The following is a 25790-nucleotide window of genomic DNA, read 5'->3' as shown; positions in this document are numbered from 1 at the left end:
CATTCCTGCGACCCTATGTAAAGATGATGCATAATGTCAAAGGGCTGCAAAGATAGTGAAAAGCGTAAAGGTTCAAGCGTAAGTAATACTACTGCCCTGTAAAACAGGCACCGAAAGAGTATTTTGAATTTTAGGAATGTTTCAAAGAACGTTTCCCCTTATGACTTATTCACATTAAAAATAAAAACATCTTAGATTAAACGAGTAGGCTGAGAATTAGATGGAGGCAAAGAGGTAGGCATGAGAAACGGCGGAAGAGGACCAGGAATATATATCGGTAGTGTGAGTATTTATGGTAGAATAGGATAAAAGGAGGAGGTGGGCTGGGGGTTTCTGGGTAGAAGAAAAAGGGTATGGGGGGCGAGAGAGGGGTCGGTTGAGGAGGGAATAGGAGGAGGAAAACGGGATGAAATGGCTTTTAAGGCGTCAGTGAATGGAAAGCGACGCAATCCAGGGGACAAGGGAAGGAAAGTGAGAGAGGAGGATGATGGGGTAGAGGGGATAGGGGAAGAAGTGGATGTGGAGCGGGAAGGGGGTGGTGGAGAGGGTGAGGGATGGAGGGAGGAAGAGGAGAGTTAACGCTTCGATGGCCCCCGTGGGAGATTGCCGTGAGGCGGCCGGGGGGTAGGGAAGGAAGGAAGAGGCCTGGGAGGAAGGAAGAGGGCAAAGAAGGTGGAAGTGGAGGGTGTAAGAGGTGAAAAGAATGAAGGGAGCGGTAGGGAACCTAGGAGACTGGGTGAGGGGACGGAGGAATGGGGGAGGGGAGAGTTGTGGGTGGAAGGGTTTTTCCCCGTACGGGAGGAAGGGAGTAGGAGTGAAAAAAAGAGGTCGGCTCAGTGTTAAAGGGTCGCGGAAAGAAGGGATGCGGGGAGATGTTTCGAGAAGGAGGAGGGCCGTGGAGTAGGGTTTAGGAATAAGGATAGCAGGCGTCGTATTCGAGAGGAAAATGCCTCTGAGTCGTACTTCTTTCCTTGCACGCCTAACGATCTTCCCTTGTTCTCCCTCTCTCTCTCTCTCTGTGGGGCAATCGCAGCTCTCCTTCCCACCTTCGGAAGGGAAAATAAATACGACGCATGCATGCGAGCATTAGGTATTCTTTTAAAGGTAACGTCTTCTCTTTTCTCCCATTTTTGTCTTTCTTTAGCAGTAATTAACGCACAAGAAGGGCGTGTGCGGATTAGCTATCGTACGATTACGAGGGTATGGAGGCAAGGAGAGGAGGATTTTTAGATCTGTCACTTTGGAATGGGGTGGTAAGCGTTGGTTCCTGAGGATTTTCTTTTCAGCGGGAGTTTCTCACTTCGGTCCAAGTGAAGCGTAGAACTTTGTTAGGCGCTATTGTTTATGTCACCCTTCACTTATTCATCTTGAATTTCCTACCTCTTTATTCGTAAAAATTTCTATTTAATATCACTAGACTACATTTACTTCAATATTACTATCCGAGAAGGGATGATTAATAAATGTCCTACTTCCTATATATTGATGTGAATTATTTAAATATATTAAGAGAATAGGGAGGAAATATTTTTTCATCGCAGTTATTTCGTGATGTGATGCACGCAAAAATGCGATCAGATCTGTCTTGACGTATATTACCGTTTCTTATAATTTTTCATAGCCGAGGGTCGGCATTTTTTTATTTTGGTTTAGCTTCATAGACGTTAAGATAACTCATGGCAGAGAACGGGCAGTAGTTTTCTTTTCAATTTTTTGAATACCACATCATACGTCTATCTGTTGATTAAGTTAAGTTCTTTGAAGGATTTTATTTAATTATATATTTAGGGAAGTGTTAGTACACTGAGCAGTAAACACTTTTTGAGTCTGGGATATAAGATTACTTAGTTAAGCCTGTAGCGATAATTTACTCTACGATCGTTTTAACCGACATATTTTCCATAAGAAGCATCTATGTGCATGCAGGATTGTGCGCGATAAAAAGGAATACCCTGGTTGAATTCAACAGTGCACCGCGTGTGTGCATTTTAATATTATCTTGTGAGAATGACGTTACAATGGATAATAATTCCCAAAGCACGATATTTACTATAACAAATATTAAAATTTTTATCCCTCATGTGTTTTACCAGCGTTAAAATAATCACCGTGTTGAAAGTCATTGATTGCGAAACGTCATAATGAGTACTTTCTTTCAAGGAAACAACACATTTACGTTTTATACCATAAATCCTTGGATGATTCAAATAATGAAAATTACATTAATTTATTTTGATATTATGCATAGAGCGTGATACTGAGGATAGGGCGGTAAGCGTAAGTGCTTTCGAGCAATGCCTAGGGGACCCGACATACGAGGGTGGTCTGAAAAATTTCTAAAAATATATATATATATATATATATATATATATATAGTGTGTATATATATGTATATGTATGTATATATATATATATATATATATATATATATATATATACACACATATATATACATATATTCCCTCAATGTCTGGAAGGATAATATTGTACCCTACATGTGGTATAATAAAAATTGGAAGTACTTGGAAACACTGTGAGTAGGTGAAAGTTGGTGAAGGATGTATTTAGGGGCAGTAGGATGCTTCTTAAGCAGCTATAGAAGAAGAACTTTAGGTAAGCTGGGAAGAAGAAAAAAGAGAATGGGCATTCTGGCCAGCAATAAGGCAGGTAGAGTGGATGAAAAAGAGAAGGAAAATTTTGGAGTAAAGAAGAGGTAGTTCACGTGCAGTGTTATATGCTGCGCAAGAAATTTTGGGAATGTTCAAAGACTGTCTTAGTTTACTGAATTGTTATCCGTCTATTTAAGATAGGTAATTATGTAAAATCGCCCTTCTTAAGACTGAATTATGAGTCGTTGTTACATAGTTGTTGATAGTTCCAATATGGTTTTTACAAGAAAAGTTAATAACTACTTACAAATCGTTGCAATCTCTTAATTACATTAATCGACGTATTAACTTCATTTTGACGATTCATAAGTTCACAGTAGCATTAACTAATAGCCAAATAAAGATTTAATGAATGCGAAATTCTGACTCCTTGCTTTAAGAAATTACAAAATACCTTAGATTTATGCGTAACCCACTTTTTACAATATGCATCTTTTAGTATTTTGTACTATCTTTTGCTTGTAGTTGTAGCAACTGTAGTTATGATATTAATTTTGCCCAAATGTTTAAATTATTTCAATATTTGTGAACATTAGCATCAATATTTTAGCCATTAGGTATTAAAGATAAAACATTTCGTCATTTGCTTGTTAATTACGCGTAATTCGTATTTATAACATATAATATTATATATTATATTATAAAATAGTATTTGAAGTCCCAATGATCGATTAATATCTTTTTTTAAGAGCACGGTGAGTAAAGATTGATCCCATATGAGGGTAGTCTGAAACCTTTCCGACTAAACAAATAAACGAGATATTTTTTAAATTCAATGTTATTTTTTATTATATTCTCCTTTAAGTCAATCCACTTTTTACTGCGATTCTCTTTTTTAACCCTTCAAAGTAGCAGTTGACGTCTTTCTCCGCAAAGTAGGCATTTAGAAATGCTACAGTGTAAACTCCTCGTTCGATGAAAATCTCTCTCCTACAAGTAAAACTTTAAGGTTAGGAAATAAGAAAAAATAGCGTCGGGGCAGATCTGGTGAATGCTCAGTTGTGTGGTATACCAATTCGAAGTGCAATCCGCGAATGTTAGCCATGGCGACCACCGAATTGTGAGCAGGTACGTTGTCTTGATGGGAACACACTTTCTGCTTGAAGTAAGATTTGGTGCTTTCCCGGCGTATTTATTTCATAAAGTTTTCTCGGGTCTTCCACCGGGTCAGGGGTTCCATATTGGCCGACGTTTCGATGCACGAGTCGGGAATCGAAACGTCGGCCAACATGGAACCCCTGACCCGGTGAAAGACCCGAGAAAACTTCATGAAACACTTTCTGCTTTTTCAAATTCGGTCATTTTTTGCAAAGTATGCCTTCAAATTGTCAAGTAATGTTTTGTTATACTCTCCCGTTATTTTATTAAAACAAAACAGTCTCATAAAACATTCGCCATCATTTCCTGGACGATGGAACCGTCTTCGTTTTTTTTCGAGCAGTTTTACATATTGCAGTCCACTGTTTTGACTGTCCTTTGTCAGTACATGATAAATATGTTCGCTCAATATGCCTATAGGCTCTAAGTATCTCCCTAATCCTATGTTGACGGTCGTTCAGTTCCATTTAGTAAATGTTTTCGGTTCTACCTACTGTCGCAGCTTTTGACCTTCCCGAACAATCATCATCAGTAAAGCTACTGCGGCCACATTTACATTCATCTTTTCACGGACGTAGATGATGCTGCAGAGTCCCTCTCATTTTCTTCTTTTACCTGCGTTGGTGTACATATTGCCACCCAAAAGGATATATTTTATGACAACTCGATGCAAAATTCTTTCCATTTTAAAAAAAAACCCTCTCAATAACTCCCTCAAACGATTGCTAAACAAAATTTGAGTGTCCAAAATGGTTGAAAATTTGGTGGATACCTTTCGACCAATACCCTTGAATATTCCCTAACTTTTGTTGTGGAGTGTTTTCATCTTCATATTGAGATCGGAAACTTTTCAGACAACACTCGTATATAACCTTGATTATGTTTCCTGTGAGGCATTCGTACTTGCGAAATAAGTTCAGAGGGAGCATTGCAGATACTACATAGAAGCGATGTAATGAGGCATTAATGTTTCACAAGGTTAAGGCGACGGAATGCGCTATCTCTTCGTAATGACTTTTCCATCGAATTCCTTTCTCAGCATGAGAATCACGTCTTGAGGGAAAAATTACATTTTTTCTCTTACTTTTAATTGGCCTTTTTCTTAAAGCAAACTGCTGTCCTAGGAATAACAGAATAGAAAATGGTAATCTGGAATACCCCCTTTCTTGGCGTGTTTCATGAGAATCAAAGAACAATTCTTTTCTGCTCAGCGTTTCTCAATGATCTCTCCACGTGAACGCCAGGAGGGCAAGTAAATATCGTCTGTAGTTCTCTTAAGAAAGTTTCCTTTATAGTCAGACGCGGCGTAATTGACGTCCGAGTTTAAATTGAAGCGAGATTCCTTTCGATGTACCCTTTATTCATTTTTGGGGGAAGTTTGCGTTTAGGGCAGGGTGCGCATTGTCTACAGCCGTACATATGTTTTCCGAAGACAATAAAATGCCCCAATTTGATTTCTGAATGGGAAAGGGTAGAATTGGGACATATTTAGATTTATAGTCAATAGAGTAGAATAGAGACACTTAGAGGTACAATAAATTATGACAACGGAATTTTCAAGAATTTTCCAACCGAATTTCACGTTTCTTTGGGCCAAAATGTCCCATTTACTAAGAAAATGCGAATTCATTAGGATAAATAATTACATAAATTTCTTTAAAAAATTGTATAATTGTATTTAAGCGCATGTCCTACCATGATTCCAAAATGAGCATTCTGAGAGATCACGTCTTCGTTATCATAAATTTCAGTACTAAAAAAAGGTGACGTTCCTGCACTATATACTTAAAAAAATGTTATTGAGTTAAATATCATATCACTCATTAAAATCTAAAATACTGTAATTTTCATTTTTGCTTAAGGTACGGAGAATATTCCTACGTGTTTACATCAGCTTACCCCAATATTCTTTGACCCAAGTTTGAAAGCTTTTCTTTTAAGGTTTTAATTTGGATCCGCCTTTTACGGTTTCTTATGAAGTCATAATGGTTGAGTCTGTGAAAAACATAAACACCACGTAAAGACTCATTATTCAATAGGTCTGGAGAAGAGGGTTTTCTAGCAAAATTATGCTTCTCTTTTTACTCCCTCTTCAAAGTGTGCACGGCACCCCACTTTAGCAGTCTCAATGACTCTGTGTCTTTGTTTTCGAAGAAAACTAATGATGCCATGACAACTCCTAATTCTGTGAAGGAGATGCTTCTATCCACACAACATCAGGTTCATTTACGGCTTCCATTTATCACCATTCTGAATAAACATATTCGACCCAAAAGTTTTAACTATCTGCCTTACACACCTCCTGCGATAAAATTCCACGCAATAGGTTGAGTGAGTAATATTCAGCCTTGTGAAGAAGAGGGAGGAGTTTTTATTTCGACATCTAATGTAGTCCGCCGCACGCCCTCAGACCTAACTGCAATTTGCATATTCTCTGCTCCGGCATAAGATGAATGACTCCACTCACTCACCCGCCTTCCGTTGAGATACCAAGCAAGAGCTGCCGGTGGAAAGGAGCTGGCGGAGGTGCAGTTGCCGGCGACGAGGTCACCGACTGAGTATGAAGGCCTCAGGCCCTCGACTGCAGGATCAGCTCTCGGTGGAGCTGTGGGAAAAGGAGAGGAGCGTTAACCCAAAAAGTGCAACTAAGGCTTGTTTCATTTTTTAACGCGAACACCGACACACTTCTCCCATGCGAACGAATTTCGATGGGTTGAAAGAATGAATTATCAGGCGAGGTAGGATTTCTAATTAGCGTGGTGACTAGCCTGAATTTGGTTTATGTCAAAGATAATGTTTTGAAAATTATTCTCCTTTTTGCGAAAAAACCAACATTTGAGAACTATTCATTCTTAAAATTCTTTGCAATTTAACTCTATTTATGTTCTCAAAATGTTTACCAATGTTTGTGAATATTTTTATCAATAGTGTTTAAAATGTATCCTTGTTTTTTCATTGATAGTTGTCAAAGTTTAAATTTCATCTATTTTTTAAAGTTTTGCGTGAATATTATTCAATAATTATATGTGATTGCATTGATTTCTTAAAGTATTTGTTACTAAAGACTACCAGCGTATGCTGTGAAATTAATTATCTCCTAATTTGCAGTGTGTTTTTTACCTTTAAAAAATTACATGATAAGGTTAACAATTTATATATATATATTATTATTCTAATACCTCTAAAACACGATTAATAGTCATATAACCTTTAAGAGATATATTGATGATTTTTGTATGTCGCCTATTTGTTTATGTCAACAGTTGACAAAATAATTAAAACGGGTCAATTCAGCCAGCAGTTAACGTTATACTTACCCCAAACGGCCATATATTTGCTCTCAAGCACGGTCTTAAAGTCTGGTGCTTCCGTGGAAACTTCGCATCGGTATGAGCCACTGCTTTCAAAAGTGAGATCTCTAAGGGTCACGCTGGATAGATCAGACTCCGATTCCTGCGAAAATTGTGAAAGAAAACGTATTTGTAATTTAAGCATCGCACTCGTTAAAGTCCAAGACTGTAAAACATAAAATAACCTCTGACAAAACACAAAGCAAGATTTCAAAATCTCATAAATTCAATGTAGACAGCTATATCCAACATTTAATTATATTGCGGAATGAATTTTGAATGTTAATTGAACAACAAATGCACACACAAATATTTTTCAATAAATTGAATACCCTAATTATTGTGTTGAAATTTATGCATTCATTCTTTGGCATGATACTTGTTTGAAGATGAATCATTTTGTGAAACATAAACGTATTTAATGTTATTGTACATTAAATATTATGGAACGTAAATTTTAAATGACATGTTCGAAGAGTATTTTTCTGACTGTAAGAATTTCATATCCCCTAAACGCTGTCGACATGATGAAATAAAAATTTAATATTTAGAAAAATAGGAATTTTATTGAAAGATATTCCTATCGAAGACATATCAATAATATAATGTTTGTTTATAGACAGAGGTGTTGAGCGTTCGATCAGAAATTTTCCTTAAAAAACTCAAACCTATTTTCATGCATTGCGAGGGATTTATTTAAGTTGTATAACTCAATAAGTATGAACGAGAAAATATTAATTGCTGATGATGATTTATAAAAACGTAACTGGCCATAAAACTAATAGCTTTTAGATAGAGATAGTCTCATTTATGCAGAATTATCTTGTGAATATGGTTCATTATTTTTCAAATTAGTTTCCAAAATTTTGTTTTTTTTATTGGAGAATTTTCCAAACTTTTGGCAGTATATAAGGGAAGAAAATTGATTTCTGCCATATTCGTGATTTTCACAATTGATTCCTATGGGTTCCCGTCATTTGAAAACAACAATATTCGATAGATTACGTGTTAAACTGACAAAGACCCAAATGCATAATAATGCTTGCAAGTCGTAAATATTATTTGCACAGAAACCATAAATTTAAAATGAAGCGAGTAAGCATTGTGGTACTCTCTTTTTAGGGATTGCTTTTCGAGGGGAAAATAATCTCCTTGCAAGGGAAATATTTTCGGAGAACCATTAAGTTGCTGAAATTTTCACTTCATCTCCCCTTCGCCCACGAAAAACATTTATGTATCTATGTATGCGTGTTTGTGTGTATGCGTGTGCATGTATTTATATAATAAATACATATATACATATGTATATATAAAAAACATAAACCATAAACACAGTAATCAACCCGAAGGTCGGTTTAGTAGGTGATGGCAGAGACCACTCAGTACTTAGCCCTCCCTATACGGCGTGTGAAAATTCACACATCAGGGTAGGGTGGCCAGTTCCTTTTCCTGGTTTCCCAGGAAGACCTGGTACCCGAAAAATCACTTTAGGGTGGAGGCCCAGAGCGCCTTACCTGGGAATCGAACCCGGGACCCTCCGGTCAGCAATCCAACCTCTACCCACTCTACCAGTCTACCCACTGGACTACCGCGACCCACTATATGTATGTATATACATATGTATATATATATGTATATATATATATATATATATATATATATATATATATTTATATATATATATATATTTATATATGTGTGTGTGTGTGTGTGTCATACTCAATCAATTCCTATCTACTATCCTCCTCATTTTCCTGCTCCTTTTTTGGATGGGATTTCTCAGAGATGGATGGAAATCACTTTTGCGACGGTGTCGGGGGTGGCAGAGGAGGAGAAAGCGCAGGGAGGAAAAAAAGAGAAACCTGGGAAAAATCGAATCATTGCGTCGTTAGAGCGAATAACCCATTGGCTCCCCACACGCGTAGCGGTTTGGCCCCGCGCCTGTGGAGGGCGCCTGATGGGCGTGGGGGATAGGGAGGGGGGGTTATAGGGATCCGGAGGGTTGGGAGGCGAGAGCGAGCGCGCCTTAATTCCGGCGAAACTCTGCGACACTTCTTTCGCCACCTCGTTAAAAAGTTAATGAGGCTCTTTGGTTCTTCCTTTCCCCGCCGTCTCCCTCTTCCTCCTCCCCACCCACCCCTTCTACACTCTCCCACCCCTCGCTCCCATCCCTCGCTCCCACTTCTTTCCTGCGCGGCACGCTTTAACGCCTCTCTTCCTCCTTTTTAGCCTTACGACAGCCTCCAAACCTATTCCTTCCTCATCGCCCCAAATCCCGTTCCGCGTTTTCCCGCCCTACGTCCTCTGCACAAAGCCTATTTCTTAATAAACTCGCGCCGCAGTGCTCAAAAGAATATTCCCAGCTTCCCACCTTGCCTTATCCTCAGCCTTCCCAAAATGAGGAGATTTCAGATTAATTCTTCTATTTTTTTACATTCTATCTCCACCGCTCGCAGCTTAACCTGTATACGTCTCCCCTCTTACATTTTATGAAAGGCACTCGTGGGAAGTTTTCATTTTGACGTGTCAATTTTGTTCGCTGTGCCGTGCTCATGATGACTGTATTATATGATGGATTAAACTTTTTTAAAAACGGCTGACTCCAGTTTTGATTTTTTCGTGGAATTGATACGGTGTTTTGCAGCATTTAAAAGTAGAGCGGAAGCAAATATTTGCAGGATTAAAAATAGGCTTTCCAAAAATGAAGTGGGTTAGAGTAAACTCCAATTTCTCGTTAATGGAATGCAGAATTAAAATCTCCTTTGACCCACTAAGTAGTTCATTTAATGTTTCCTCATTCTTTATGTTGAAACTCGTAATAGTCACAACATAACTTTATGAACCGCTTCCAGAGTAAATTAATTAAGTAATATCTAGATAGTTGTTCTCTTCAAGGAATCGTTAAACTTTTAATATTTATATTTGATTGTCAACGTTTTAAGATAGGTTTTTTGATTGGACACCCTGTTTACATATCTTAGTTTCATTTGACAGGAAAAAGCCTAACCACCCATATTGTAATTAATTGTTCCTTAATGCCGGATTTATTCGATTTTCCTTCATTCCGTGCTATATCCTTATCATTTTCTTACCCATACATCGCTTGCCTAAAGCCTTCTCCTCTTACACAGCCTTCAGTGCTCTAACGCCCTCCCAAACTATCTGCATCCACCTTTCCTACCTTTTCTGATTTCTCCAAAAAACGCTTGCTCTTCCACCACCATGTCCAATACCTATTTTTTTAATTCCTGTCTATTCATTTTATCATTTTCATTAGTTTCCACACTCGCATATCTCAAAAACCTCCAATCTAGGGCTTACTCATTCTACTTCAACAGCCAGGCCCTACAAAACCACGCTCATGGTCATAGATTGTTGGGACCATTTCTAAATATCCTAACTTAAGGTTCTTATCATCAATTCTCTCCTTTTAGTCTATAATTGTTGCCTTGTGGAAAACAATAATAATAATAATAAATATATATCGTCTTCAAATGTTTCTGCTTTGAAAATATAAGCCCACAAATTTACAAGAGAGGTATACTGTACCTCAGACTCCAATTTTTGTCCTTCCGTTTTAACCTTTTACTTAGCCCCTTCCTTCTAACTTCATAAAACTGACAAGTTATTTTTTTATTTTGATTTCCATATCATACTAATCATAATGGCTTTCTAATGTGCTTAGCAATGCTGGACCCTTAGTTGACTGTCTAAAAAAATCTTGATCATCCATAAACCTAACCGATTTTATGAATGCTCAATCCACTTTCCTTTCCATCTTCAGTTCCTCCCGTGCCTTTTAAGGGGTTTCTTTATGCATGAAAGTTGATAAGCAAGGGTCAGCTCTCTCCTACCCATTTATAAACTGCCCAGACCGAGTCTCCGTAGACCATTCGGGCCTAAACAGTCTGTGACATGTGCAGGTTTCAAATACGTCATCTATCGCACCAAATTACTCATATTGTCTGAAAAACGCTCATGAATTCTGCCTAAGTTATCCGATAAAGTTCTTTCTCAACGTCTTTATAAACAGATAAATGCATCCTGACTGATTACTGCGTTCCTTTCTATTAGTGAACTCATTGCTGGTACGGTATCACGAGCGCATCTCCCCTTTCAGAAACCTAGTAAATCGTCCATTGATTAATAATCAGTGTTTCGTCTCATGCTTTTATTGCTGGTTCTATCATTCATTTTTTGCTTTTGAAAACAAATTTATAGTTCTGGAGTGCTCGTATTGGGCTGCCTTTTCCCTTTTTGTGGGATGGAATGTAAAAAACCAACTAATATGACAAAAAACAGAACAAAATTTCCTGATCAATCTTTCCCTCATAAATGTAACAAATTTTCCCAAGGAAAAATTATTTCTGCGCATTCCTAAACGCTCACATAGTTTCTCGAATATTTTATTATTTTCTTCCTTATTTAATAATAATTTCCTTGATGACATTTCTATCTCGAAATCAAATATATGTATGCTATCCTTATCTGTTTCCTATTCGTTATTATGTTTAACCTTTGTTTCTTCAGAATATATGTAGATCCTCTACTCGTGTGGACGCTTTTTCATTACTCCTGTGGCAATTATTGATTTTCAAGCATTTTCTTGAATAGCGCGACGATAGTTTTCCATCTTACAATCTGGTAGATATTTTGTCTTCTTGTACAGTGCCTCTCCATTGTAAACTCCCTATGCCCTTTCACCACGTTCTCTACCACTTTTCTTTCGTCCTATCTTACCATCTTAGTTAATTAATTATATCCTCGTCCATCCTTCTATCTAATTTTGTGTTTTATTTTTTAATTTATTTTTATCATATTTTTCTTCATAGCGATGGTGTCAATAATTCATGACTTCCTTGTCATTTATTTCTTTCGGTTCCTTTAATGACTTTTGCTGCTTTTGATATGTTCCTAACATTCTCCTTCTAAATCTGATTCCCGGTCATCACTTTTTGTCTATTGTCACCTTTGCTCCTTTTTTCGACTCCTTATATGCTTCTATATTTCATTTTATCGTCCGTTTTTCCTCTTTTATCCTCTTGAATTGGACGTTGCACTTGATTTGTGCAAAATTACTATCTAAATCTGCATCCGCTCTTAGAAATCAGTGAAAATTGTTTATTCTGTTCCTAAATTTGATTCTAACCATGGTATAGTACACCTAAGTGGCATTTTTCTGAATCCCTTGACACCTTCAGTCTATATCTACGTCTACTACGGTGTTAAATTCAGTATTTCATTAAGACTGAACTATATCTTCTGTTCGACTCTATTTATCTATACTCAATTTCATCCTTCTTTTCAAAACTATAGTACCCTACCACATTTCTACATTTCCCTTCGCGCACCACCGCATTATATCCCCCATTCGGTATGAAGGTTTCGTTCCGAGTAAACTCTCCATTTTTTCCCTTTTTAATCATACATTTGCTCTATTTCTTCCACCTTAATTTTACTAGTTGGGATAAAGACTTGAATCATGACTGAATCGTTGATTTTGTTTTAATTTTTACTAACATTATTCTATCTTTCACTTTCTCTTATATTTACTAGGCTTGCTCTGCACTCTTTGTTTAATACTATTGCCAACATAATAATGGAGACCAATACTATAACCAACACTCAATCGTTCTCTTAACCTTCACTGTATCTTCCTTTAAAAATAACTTTCATATTATCTCTTTTGTCTTTCTATCTCATATGGTACAATTATTTCCTTTCTCAATTTCTCCCTTTACATTTTCTAATTTCTCTTTCCTCAACACGATCCTAACATTCCAAGTCCCCATTCTAACTGGTTTGGTCTCCTTCTGTTATTCTTTTCGGCTGCCATTTTGGGTTCCCATTTGCAAAGATTTCGTGCGGCGATTTGCGAGATACATCATTATTAATTATCACTTCATTAGGCGCGACACTTGCTCCAGTAGGCCGGGCTTTGTGATTTTCCAGGACTTATTTTTGTCCATCAAAATTTCGTGGAGTAAAAACCTGAGTATTTTTCCGCTGCCTTCCTATTACTTGCAGTATTTATAACTTATCATCACCACTATCACGTTGGATATCCACAGTTATAAGCCCGACAGGAAAAATTCACAGGTGATTGTACGGGGACCAGTTCCTTCCCCATTTCCGCCTATTCTTTCCCAGCGAGATCAAGTGCCCGCAAAGTCACATTGTATATGTGAATTCAGGGGTATCATGAGGCGTGTCCAGAATCCAAACTCGTGCCCTCCAGTAAATATATCAAAGACCTTTATTTTGGAAAATCACGTTCCTTTTAAAATGCGTATTGAGCCTATTATTAATTTCTAAAAATCGACAGTTTTATCTTATTATATAATTTTGACGAGTACAATAATTTTGCGGTAGAAATAAGTATGAAGTATGCCAACCCTTTCAAAAAAAGTTTATCATTAATTTTAAAGTATGTGAATGTTACTTACATCCAGATTGACACCAGCGACTGGAAAGAGTTGGATATGCGGCTGATCGTCCGGCGTGTAGCGGAAGAATTCGTGATCGTCCTTGTACCACTTCACCGAGTATAGGTTATCCTTGTCCCCTTCCAATTCGAATATGCACTCCAGCTTTGCCGATTCTCCAAGCTCCGCCTCATTTGGGACTCTCAAATCAAGTAGTCTCAGACCGGATCCGGAAGCAGCTCCCTTCACATCTGCAAAAATGCCCGAAAAGAGAAAAATTTAAATCGGTTAGATTGTGTCAAATCAACATGGCTGAATGGTAAGTGATTGCACTGCCTCTGAACGGCTCTATTTAACCAACCTTAAGTCATTTGATTACTTCAGTCACTAAACCAGTTTTTTGGTTCCATAGGAGTTCCTTTCTATGGAAATATGTTCTAATAAGATGGGCGATTTTTTAAAATATATCTAAATGAGGATTAAACACTAACATTAAAATGATATACTTTTCTCCCTATCCTCTCACGAAGGATGGCTATCCGATTGTTCAAAAATATTGTTTCTTTCTAACTTATAATTTCCTTTAGCATGATAAGTCACGTATGACATTTCAAGAGGATTCCGATATGTGATAAATCAAAATATCCGTATTTTGGCTAGTATTGATAATAATTCAGTATTTAGCTGAATCATTCTTTTAAGAAGTTAGCCATTTTATAACGCCACAGCGCAAGTGGTTCCAGAATTTATAATGCTTTCAGAAATAGTTTAACCATCAGCTTTACCGAATGTGTTATTTAAAGCGGCGCAAACCAGCTCGAAATTAGCTTCCTTGGTTTCTGTATATTATGCATATTATCGTAAACATCCTAGTATGATGCAATACTGCATTACACTTATGTAAATACGTTGCCTATTAAACCTTCCATCAGGGGTAAAGGGAAACTTAAAATAAATGACAATTTCCTATGCCATGTTAACATTCATATACAATGTACCTATTATTTATTATGAATGTATCGCAAATGCAATATAATATTAATTGTATATGTAGGAGTGAATATCGAATAACTGAGTGATTGACCGAAACAGTATAATAGTATTCTAGGCGCGAGTGTAAATGTGACCATTGTTATCGTTGTTAATACTATAGTTCGATGTAAAGGCCAAAATGTGCTGTTTTCGGACTTATACTGAATAAATAAATTTCAGGCAAATTCAAGTCAAAACGAGTACCGAGTACCAGTGCCTCGCAAAAACCTAATTCTTTATTCACCATCGTGAAATCAAGATTACGAAAGTTTTAAAAATACATCATCGTGTTAATTAGTTTCTTTTTGTCTGTGATTAACATGTGCCACGTAGGATTTTTTAACGGGTATCTTGACCAAGATAGGGAGAAATGGAGAATCAAATAGGTAATTATTCTTAATCCGTATCTTTTAATAATAATAATCGGGCCATTTAAACTTACTCACTTATGACACCAAGGGGTTTCGCCTTCCAAGAGCGAAATATAATAAACTTATGTTGGTTCGATTTTGATCGTCAAATGATCCTAATTAAGAATACTTGAGAATTTGTAAATCTTACTAATAGGATGGATTCTGATTCGTCCATCTTTCAGTAAATATTTTTAATGGCAGTTATATGCATCTAAAGCACAATATGGCGAAGGATTTGAGAGTCGCAGCAGATTTAAAGGGCTGGAAAAATGTCAGACGGACCGACCACCAAATATACTCTACTTCAAAGAAACGACGAAGGATATGTTTTCACCGTGTTTATTTTCGAGATATTTCAGATGTTTTCAAAATTCGAATGTTTCTTTTGCACGTTTTGCATCGATGTATAAATCCCGCGTCCGAACGTCGCACCAAGCTGACTTAACCATGAACTGCGAATCGACCCTCCCCTTCAACGGAGGAGGAGGCCTAATACGACCTTTCCCCGCTGGAAAAACGTTTCCTCCATCCCGCGACCCTTCCCTTTTGAAACTTTCCATTTGCCGTGTCACCACACGCCAGCATAACGTGCAACACAGGGGCCTTTAGTCAGTGCATTTGGGAAACAGTTTCCTTCCCTCCCCCAGCACACGACATTCTGGTCGAAAACGACCCTCCCCGACCATTTTTGCGAGCGAAGTATCGAGGTGGTAGAGGTGGGAGAAAAGAGGGTGGAGAGGGGAGTGAAGGGGAGAATGTAGAGGTGGAAGTGTAATCGTGGAGGTTTGGTAAGGTTTTCGAGGGAGGGCGAAGCGAGGAGGGAATATGGGAACAACGCTACGTAAGGGTGTGAGGATACGCTCGTGGAAAAAGTGTTGGATGGGACATGAGATGAGCAGGGGAGTAGGAGTGATTTTCTGATAGAAGTTAGACAGTCGTAAAGCCGCGGATTTTGGGGAGGTGGTGATGTGGGTATAGAAGGAAGGGAAGAGGCAGGAAGAGAAGAGCGAGAGGTAAATATGTGAGGAAGGAAATGCTGAAGAAAAGGAGGAACTAAAGAGAATAGAGGCTCCGACCGTCCGGAAAAGAGAAAATGGGTCGCTAATGGGTTGCTCGCCATAATTTTCGGCAACAATGAGCCAGTGACTTGGGAGTGTGCGTGAGCACATTTGTGTGTGTTTGGGGGGGGTTCGAAAAGGGGGTTTGGGAAAAGTTCGTCGCTGCCATTTCATGTAAAATTATACCTTAAGGTTTTTCATAAAACGTGGGTTCCTCAGCTATCTTTCTCTCTTGAAAATTTCTTGTCTACTACCGCGAGCAGAAAGCGTTTCACTTTTGATAGTTTGTAACCAAGTTGCACCCGCGTTCATTTCTTTTGTGCGCTCATTTTGATACTTGAGCACCGATGCTTCGCTCCTGAACTTGGCGTACGATAATCGGATAGGATGTTATACACTTGTAATGGAATCGAACCAAAAGTTGATATGCGAGCTATACCAAAGTAATTGTGTTGTCCTTAGTTGGTATATGGTTTTAATGGATTTGATTATTTATTATTTAAAAATAAATTCCTTAACGTAAAGTCATCTGGTGGCATATTGGCTGATTTGACGTAACCTGTTAAATTTTGGAATCTGTGTAAAACTTAACGATATTCCTGATAGTATACGAATACTCATATTATAATGACAATACTTGAATTTGTTGAATTCCACATTTGTCACCGGGCTATTTTGTTAATTTGTTTTAAATCTTTTGCATAAACTGAAATAAAAGTGATGGGTATGTTGTGATAATAAGGCTGGGAGACGTGATTCGCGAAGGAAGTAGACAAGATAAACTCTCATTTCAAGATGTAAAATAAAATGTTTGCCTTTATCACCAAAGAGGTATTTGAATATTTGATGATAAACATTCTGGGGATGTGTTAATTCAATGATTAGATGCTGAGCTACTTATTTGAGGGCCCGGGTCAAATGCAAGTCACAAATATGGGCATTCTAAACTTCACCTAAGCTGTGGATTTTTTTGGGGCCCAGATTTTCGTGAGAAATCATAGGTTGTACAGGAAAATACACTAGCCATCCGGCCCACATGTAAATTTCACACACCATTAGTACCAGGTATATCTCTTCCATCACCTATCAAACTAATGTTCGGATTGTTACTTCAATGATTTCCTTTATAGTCATTCCTTTATAAACACTACTAAATTCGATAAGTTCATGGCAGCAAAACACCCAATGGTCACTTCAATGCGCAAACTTCAAGCACAACCTCCTTTTATTCCAGTCGTAAGCAATGTATAGTATGTGTTTCTGGGTGCTATCCTATGGGTGAAGAAAGTAGTGAATCCCCATTTTAGTGTGAAAGAAAGTTTCATTCTCATCGACATCCGTCGTGTTTAATGCATCGCTCGCCCTTCTGTTGACGAGATGTTGTCGCACGGGCCTTCTCGCGCTTGGAGCTGAGAGGAACGCGCAAAACGAGCATCCATTTCAGTGGAATCCCATTCGACGTCCCTCTTTTGTCTCCCGGGACATCCATCCCTTCTCGTCCTTTCTACGTGTACTCCTTTTATTCTTTTATCCTCCTCCTTTGTGCCCGATTCCGCAGTCGTGGAAAAAAATCGAACTGGCGCGGAAATGGCTATACGGTTACAACACCAGCCTGCCCTCCTCCAGCCCTGAAACCACCAGATCCTCCACCTCCCCCCATTGTCCTCCCTTTCTGTCTTTCCCCCCGAACTTTTTTTCAAAACCCCTCCACCATCAGACCACGCCCCTCCCTATCTCTCTCCCCTTTGCTTCCCATCCCCCGCCCGACCACCTCTCGTCCCCACCGCCTTAAAACGACGAGTTCGTTGCTCCGGTGCCTTGCTTCCAGGCGATTATCTCTCCCGCAGAAAACTCCCCGGCGAGTTTCAGCCCACACCACATCTCGTGTACTCTCGGTGCCACGCCTCCTTTCCCCGTTTCGACGACCCTTTGTCCCCCCCTGTCCCTCCCGACGCCTGCGACCCCTTTTTTCTCCTCCCGCCGGCCTTTCGCCGCGAATGGACCATAAAAGCAATCGGGCAAACGCCCACCTCGGAGCAACTACCGCCCCGCCGAGGCAACTTAAAACTAAAAAAAAGTAAGAATAAAAATACTAGCTTGGGCTCAGCCCCTGCTGCCCCTTTTGCCACCGACCTGTCCCCGCGACCGACTGTCACCCCACGTTCACCCCTCCCCCTCCCGCGACGAACCTTATCTGCCTCCCTCTTTTATTCCCTCCAGGTGGGTTATTCCCTCCCCGTTGCACGAAAGTTTTTTGGGTTCACCAATGATATTCATTTGTTTCGGCTTCGGCCACCATCCCGTTGTCTTAGATTTTTAAAGCGTGCTGAAGTTGACGTGAGCTTCAAGCATGAAGCTGGGAAATACTTCAAAGACATTACAATGATTCCACCAAAACTCGCCATTAGTTCTACTTTGGAAACGGTTCATATTTCTGAGTATTTATTTACGTATATATATATTTGTATAATATACACATTTAATATGAAACTAAATATAGAGTCAGAATATGTTCAACATGATTGACGCTCGACAATCAAACCGCTATCCCCAGAATGTCATTCTCTGGGAAAAACCAGAGAGAATATGTGAATATGAGTCGGGAATTTTTAAAGCGTTAATGATATGAGAGCCATCAGAGAAGCAGGTATCGAGTGATGTGAGATGAGAAGTAGTATTAGTGTGGACGGGGTAATTAAGGAAGACTAGAGATTAAGTTGAGTTTTAGTGGACGTTTATGCGGAGGGAAAGGGTGGCAAAGCATTCACCAACATTGAAGACCGAACAAAAGCTACAGAAGTTTTGATATAAAACGCTTTTTGTCCCATAGTTGGCTAAGGAATGATTTTTGGATTTTTATTCTGTAGGCAGAGAGGTGGAGGGTTAGAAAATATTTCAGCATTTCCAGAGTTGAAGGTTACATGATGCATGGGAGAAGAGACCGTAGTTCCATTAGTGGGCCCTTAGATTTGAAAATGTCTGGCAAGTTTTATAGGTATTTAAAAGAACAGAGGCACACTGTGGAAATAGACCTCATATGAAATTAATTTTTGTGGGATTGATAGTATATGTCTGATTTGGCTGGTTATGGGGAAGAATGTGGTAATGAGTTTACGGTATTCCGGACGGTTCATTTAGGGACGAGAAGAACATTCCGTAGAAAGTTGGAAGAATTTGTTATTGGGTAAATTTCCCGTTTAACCACGTTTCAATGGTGGAAAATGCAGGTTGTCCATATATTTGTTGGGAGGTGGTGCTGCTGCAGAACCAACCTCTCAAGCTCTGAATATGAAGTCGGGATGAAATTTGTTGTAAGTGAAGGTTGGCAACTATCTATTTCCCTTCTATTTATTTTATTTTTGGTGGAAAGTAGAAGTTAGAAGTTAGGGGTCTTGGGTTTAAGGAAGAAGAACAAAAATATTTCTATGTATGCGAGGACTACTTTGGGTCTAAATTTGGTTAGAAAGGACAGGATATATTTTATACTGATATAAAGGATTAAGATCGTGGGACAGAAGGACATATCGCATCAAGGACAGGGGTAAATGTATTGGCGTAATGCCTCAGGGACGTAGTATTTTTTTAGAACAACAGATGATCCTTCACCTGTAATTACCCAACTTTTTCATGATTATGCTGCCTTATTGATTAGAAGCATCAAAGGCTATGCGTTTCGTAGTAGGGTGTAAGGTATTTGGGTGGATTTTCTAGAATTAGAAAAGCTTTATTAAAAAGCTTTTTCCATAGGAGGTTGATGAAGATTTCCATCATATCGTTGAATTCTAGTTGCATGTACTCATGCTATGGAAATGGGTAGAATTTTGAGGATGGTCAGTTGAGGTGAAAGAGTTTGAAAGAATTACCGTCACCGAATTGACCTTACAAATCTGTCGAAGCCAATACCATGGGTACGATAGCTCTGTTTTTAATTCCTGTATTGTGATTAGTTTGTGCACTATAAATAATGCCTCACTGGCCAGTGGGTTGGAGAAAAGGTACTTTGTTGTCAACATTTGCCTATCATCTTTAAAAATCTAAGAAAAAGATTGATATAAATCTGGTAGTAATATAGTTTGAATTAAAAGGTTATCAGTTGAACTTTTAAAGTATAACTTGAAATTTTGAGTAGGTTAATGTCCTTGATGGACATAGTTTTGCATCTTATTCTTTAATTTCTGGCCGTTTCCCTTCCTTCCGTTTACGGAGAGTGAGAAACGGACCAATGAACACCATTCCTTTTAGCCACTGTTCAAGTTTTATTCCCATTCCCACTGTAAAATTTTATCCGAATCTTTCCTTCCGTTCTGCCTTGTTTCCCGCACCTTCCCCTCTTAAAGTAAGGCGTACGATTTTTACCTAAAGTGTACACAAACCATACTTGTACCTTGAAAATGACAGTGATCTGTTTCAATCACGGACCAAATTAAAGATTAAGGTTAGAGAAACAGTATCCCTGAATCAATTCTCATCATAAGTAATTAAATATTGGAAATTTTTAAATTTTATTGATGTGATTTAAATGACGATCTAATAACTCTCTCTAACATTGCTTGCATATATTAACATACCCTTTTTAGTGTACACCGAAATAAATAGAGCAGTTGTAGGCTTATTCATTACCCCAATATGATGTCATGTTTGAGGTGTATGATGGATCTCAAGACTCTTTAAGATTGGACTTACTAGGTTTTTAAGGAAATAGTGACAGCTGTAGACATTTTCTATTCAAAGGATACTTAAGAGTGGGTGTATTTACATTCATTTTTATCGAGCTAATATGAAGGATTGGAAATACATCCAATGCTCTTCTGAAGATTATGGTTATCCGTCGAGTACTGCGTTTTTGATTTCAAATATACTGTCCAGGCTAGTCAGATGGGTGACGCACTTCACAGCAAAATCAAAGGTAGTACCCTTTAGTCCCACCTCTGTCATGAATTCTGTCGTGCCTCTGAAAGTTCATCCCCTCGTCCACAACTGGAAAAAGCCAAGACCTATTGGGGATTTCAGGGATACGTGTACCACCAACAATTCCGAAGAAAAAAAACAACAAATAAATAAATGTATTTAATATATTTTCCACTAGAAAAAATGAAAAATTATGACAACACTTTCTACAAGAAACCACTCTAAGTGCATATTTCGCTTTAATATTATACCGCTTTACCAATGAATGGCCGGCAGGGATATATTTGCTTCATTCAGTAAGGTTAATATTGCTTTGGGCTCTTTTGAATCAAAAGTGATTTATCTGATCCTGGAAATGTCTAAGTTGAGAATTTGTATTTAGGATTCCGGTGGTGAGAATATCCTACACACTCTGAAAACGGATAAACCCCGTTCGGAGGATTTTAATTTGTATCACTTGGCTTATAGAAGAAAGGACACCTTCGGAAACGGGAGGTTTTGAGGAGAGAGGAGGGCGCCGTGTTGTGAGCGGAAGGGCCGATGAAGATGTTTTCGTCGTGAGTCGTTTCGTAAATTTCCTCTCACGTATATGGGCGTCACTAACGAAATTCTAGACTCGCTGCCTTGGAAGAAGGATTTCTATCGGAAAAAAATATGAGATGAATTCGTCATCATTTTTCCACTATCAAAACGGGGCGAGGACTGAAGAAAGAAATGGCATGACATGTGGAAAAAGGTGATCGATATTGGCAGAGAAACTGCGCCACCCAGTTCTTTCACAAATGGTCCTTCTACATGCAGCATAAGCTTTGGCATGTTTCTCAATTTAAAAACTTGGCCCTTTATATCGATTGTAATGGTTATTTTTCATTATTTTCGGTATTCAAAATAACCCTGATGATTTCCTCAATATTCTAGAGTGAAAATAAAATTCATTGTCATAATAGAAAAAATAGAAATTGTTTGCCAATAGCATGCGCATATGTTAAGGTCTTATATATGAATTTGCACGAAAAAATATCCTACGCGCTGGATATTAATATACGTCATTTTATTTCAGTCATCACCCAACGCCAGAGAACTCCAAAGTTTTGGAAACCGATCCATATGCGTTATTAGATGCGTTAATCCATCCGGTATTATTATTCATTTAGTAACATTATTAATTCCGTCTTTTCATTTAATCTGTATACATTTTTTGAATTGATTTATCTATGTATAATCATTCAACCTTTGTGGAATCATCCATACGTATTGCCATAAGCACTGTTTCCAGATTTCTACAATTAGTGTTACTTTAAGAGATATTTTGGGAAAACATTTTAATTATTGCAATTATTATGGATATCACAAACTGTAACAATATTGTAATTATTTTATTATTGCAATATTAATGGATATCACAAACAAATTTCAAGTTATTTCCACCAATTATCTATTTTTTTCAGGGAACGAGGCACTTAAAAATGAATGCCTGCTGTTCATTTTATCATTATCATTGCAATTATTCCTTATTTCTGTAGTTTGAAAAGCTACTAGGGTGTTTGAAATCAAAAACTCAAATGTCGTGCACCTGGATGAAATTTTTGAGATGCCTTCCTCATAGATATCTCCCTCATATTCCACCCAGAGGTGTGTAACATACGCATTCAGGTTAGTGCGGGAAAACGTCTTTCCCTATGCTATCTGGGATTAATCATAAGGGTCTTTTAGCCAGATCCCTTTGCGTAAAATTTAGCTAATATACAGAGTTATCTTTAATATTTGAATCTTGTTGTCTCTAGATAAATACCATGCTGGAACATTAATCATGTGGTTAATTTAATTAGCGTTTTCTCGTTTTTGCTTGGCTCTCACGATTTTTCTCTATACCGATAAATGGAATGAGGTGTATAGAAATATTATGACGAAATAATTGTTTATAATTTATTATTTCGGATGAAAACTGAAACAGACTGACGAAAGCCCGCATAAAGTCTTGCAAATAATGAATATAATTGTGTCTTAACTCTTTTGGAACCTTAGTAATTCCATGCTGAAATAGTAGCAGCCCTAATCCACCCATTCTCTCACAGAATTCTCCCTCCTTCCCACAACCCCCTCTCACTTCCACTTTCCGGTCCCTTACTTCGAAGTATCTCGACACGACTCATAAAACGGTGTCATCGGAGGAGAACCGGCAAGGGAAAGGAAGGGTAATGGGGATCAAAGGGATAGAAGGGGTCAAATGGGGACGAGGATAGGTTTTAGTTTTTTTCGGGGAAAATGGAGATATGAAGGAAGTAAGAGGTTTTCGGGAAGAAATCCGAAGCTGTTGAATTTACGCGGTTCGATTTTCACATCGCCTGGACTTCCGGCCGGAAAAACAGATTCGTGTCACCGGGAAATAAAGAGGGAGGCATGGATTAACGCCGGAAAAATGTTCCTCTAACGACGCGTGAAGGCCTGAGGAGGAATTTTACAAGTGAGTGGAATGGAGTCGATGGATTTTAGCCCTGTGAGATCGATTTCGTTATCAACGCTCTTTAGCGTCGCTATTTTTACTCTCTCTCTCTCCAGCGTGGGAAATGAACCGTTAATCGCGTTTTTCATAGCGGTTGACCTGATAATTACTCAGTCTCCCGCACTGTCAGCTTATCGTATTCATGGTTATTAATTCGATAGTATCTATATAAACATTTACGTAGGTCATTGTATTCAACACAGGTATGGAATTCTACGCTTCGCAGATTAATTTATTCGCTCGAATTTTAATTTCATCGCTTATTTTGCACTCCATTTCTGTACTTTGTGGAAATGTTGGGAATTCGGAATGGAAAATAGTATAATCTAGCGTAGCGCATCAGGTTGTGTTCTTTTAAACAAAGATTAGTATTGTAATAATACTCGGGCTGTACTTCTGAGTTCTGATGAAATTGGCTGAGACCACCGAATTATTAAGGTTAGGTATAATGTTTTGAATAAAATATTTCAAAAACTAATTTTTCTTTTCACTCAATATTTATGTGTATCGTGCCTCATGAAGGTGTTATCTTTACAATTCGTCTTCATCGGAAGAAATAGAAGATATGATTGCTTCTATTTCATCCGATGAAGACGGAGCTAAATTCCGTCGAAATGATCAAGAAATGACGTGTAAGTAATCTGTTTATGTGTTCTTATATTGTTTGCTGCTGTCCAAGTTTGTTTTATATAAATAAATAAATGAATATATATAATATGCGTGTGTGTGATTTAACAGCAAAAAAGATCGTGTGGAAAGTTAATTCAATTTAAATTCAATGATGTGTGGAAATTCCATCATGCCAGTCGGTTGCGTAATACGAGGGTCATCCGGAAAGTAGTACCCGTTCGTGAAATAAAGACACAAAAGTAAATATTAACAAACATAAAAAATTTTATTTGAAAGAGGATACTTTAAACTACTTCTCAACATAATCTCCAAGCAAATTAAGGCATTTGTCATAACGTGTGACAAGTTTCTGTATTCCTGCTGCATAGTCCTTCGCCGCCAGCTCATTGAGATACGCGAGGGACCCATCTTGCACAAATTTTTGCATAATGCAGATGGTGTTTAACAATTTCATGAACAATTGTTCGAGAAACATTGGGAAAATGCTCACAGATGTCATCAATTGTGACGCGCCGATCGTTCCTCACGAATTCGTCAACTGAGCTCACCAGTTGGTCTGTAATGACAGACGGTCTCTCCGAACGCTCATCGTCGTGTGTGTTCCCCCTCCCCATGTTGAAGTTGCGACACCACCGCCGAACAGACGACTCGTCCATTACATTGTCTCCATACACCTCCTTTAATTGGCGATGAATATCACATGGGCGAACGTTTCTTGCATTGAGGAATTTAATCACTACCCTCACTTCACAACTGGCGGCGTTCTCAATTTTTTTAAACATTGTAAACAATCACAGAAACAACACAGGCAATGCTGCTTTAATGCTGCTTTCCTTTCCTTATGTTCATTTCATGAGAATAGCAAGGTATTAATTGCAGTTTAAACACGAAACGTATGCGTCTCCTTTCAAAAACACTACTAACACATTGTTATGCCAACAGAATTTTTTATTTCAACCGTGAATTGTGCATTATATTTTAGTTTTAATTTAGAATAATTTAGAAAAAATGATTACTTTGATAAACATAACTGACATAAAGAGGCCTTTATCAGATATATAAATATGCTCATAATTATAAATGATCTGAAATATTTTGAAAAAAAGGAAAATTTTTTAGTGTCTACATATTGGAATGAATTGCATTCCCTTCCAGGGGTAAATTAATTTCCTTTTGCTTTAACTGATTTATGAAAAATTGGATATGTGCAACTTCACTTTTGGCAGCGACCATCAATGTTTCTTGGTTTTAACAGTAACGTTTATGATTGAAATGGATTAGCATCAAAAATACTTGTTTTAACGAATGGCGTACTTCCCATACATCTAATAATATGTAAATATAGTAAAGGCCCCTTAAAAAAGTATGGCACAAAAATTATTTAAATGTCACATTCTGTTATAATGATTCTCAGATTTTTATTGTATGATCCTTATAATATTTTATGTGATAAATTATCGATTTCGTTTCTTCTATAGGTCACCCACATTAAAGGATGGTTCTGATTAAACCGGTCTAATTTAGATTTGTACGTAGGCTAATATAATGTTTCATTACACAGTTCCAATGCGCACCCCAAATTGTTTATGTCAACATTAAAAAATGCTTTGACCGAGGTTAAAAGATATTGCAGCTCTTCAGGATGAAGAACTTATGGCTTATGAATCGATTCACGATGGAACAAAGAGAGATACGAAACATTTG

At 38.0% G+C, this 25790-nt stretch overlaps 1 protein-coding gene across 1 annotated transcript in view; it reads right to left on the bottom strand.

Moving 5' to 3' along the window:
* LOC139686314 (uncharacterized) overlaps nucleotides 1–25790 on the bottom strand; it is a 257577-nt gene that overhangs the window by 96064 nt on the left and 135723 nt on the right. Inside the window, exons 2-4 of the mRNA XM_071583470.1 lie at nucleotides 13564–13793; nucleotides 7085–7220; nucleotides 6239–6372 (exon numbers count right to left, since the gene is read on the bottom strand). Coding sequence (XP_071439571.1) covers nucleotides 6239–6372; nucleotides 7085–7220; nucleotides 13564–13793 — 500 coding nt within the window. The remainder of the gene's footprint in view (nucleotides 1–6238; nucleotides 6373–7084; nucleotides 7221–13563; nucleotides 13794–25790) is intronic.

Source organism: Hetaerina americana, unplaced genomic scaffold (genome assembly GCF_022747635.1).
Source record: "Hetaerina americana unplaced genomic scaffold, ioHetAmer1.1.p SCAF_14, whole genome shotgun sequence".
Lineage (NCBI taxonomy): Eukaryota > Metazoa > Arthropoda > Insecta > Odonata > Calopterygidae > Hetaerina > Hetaerina americana.
The sequence above is the reverse complement of the archived record's forward strand: the minus strand, read 5'-3'. Positions and strand labels throughout refer to the sequence as shown.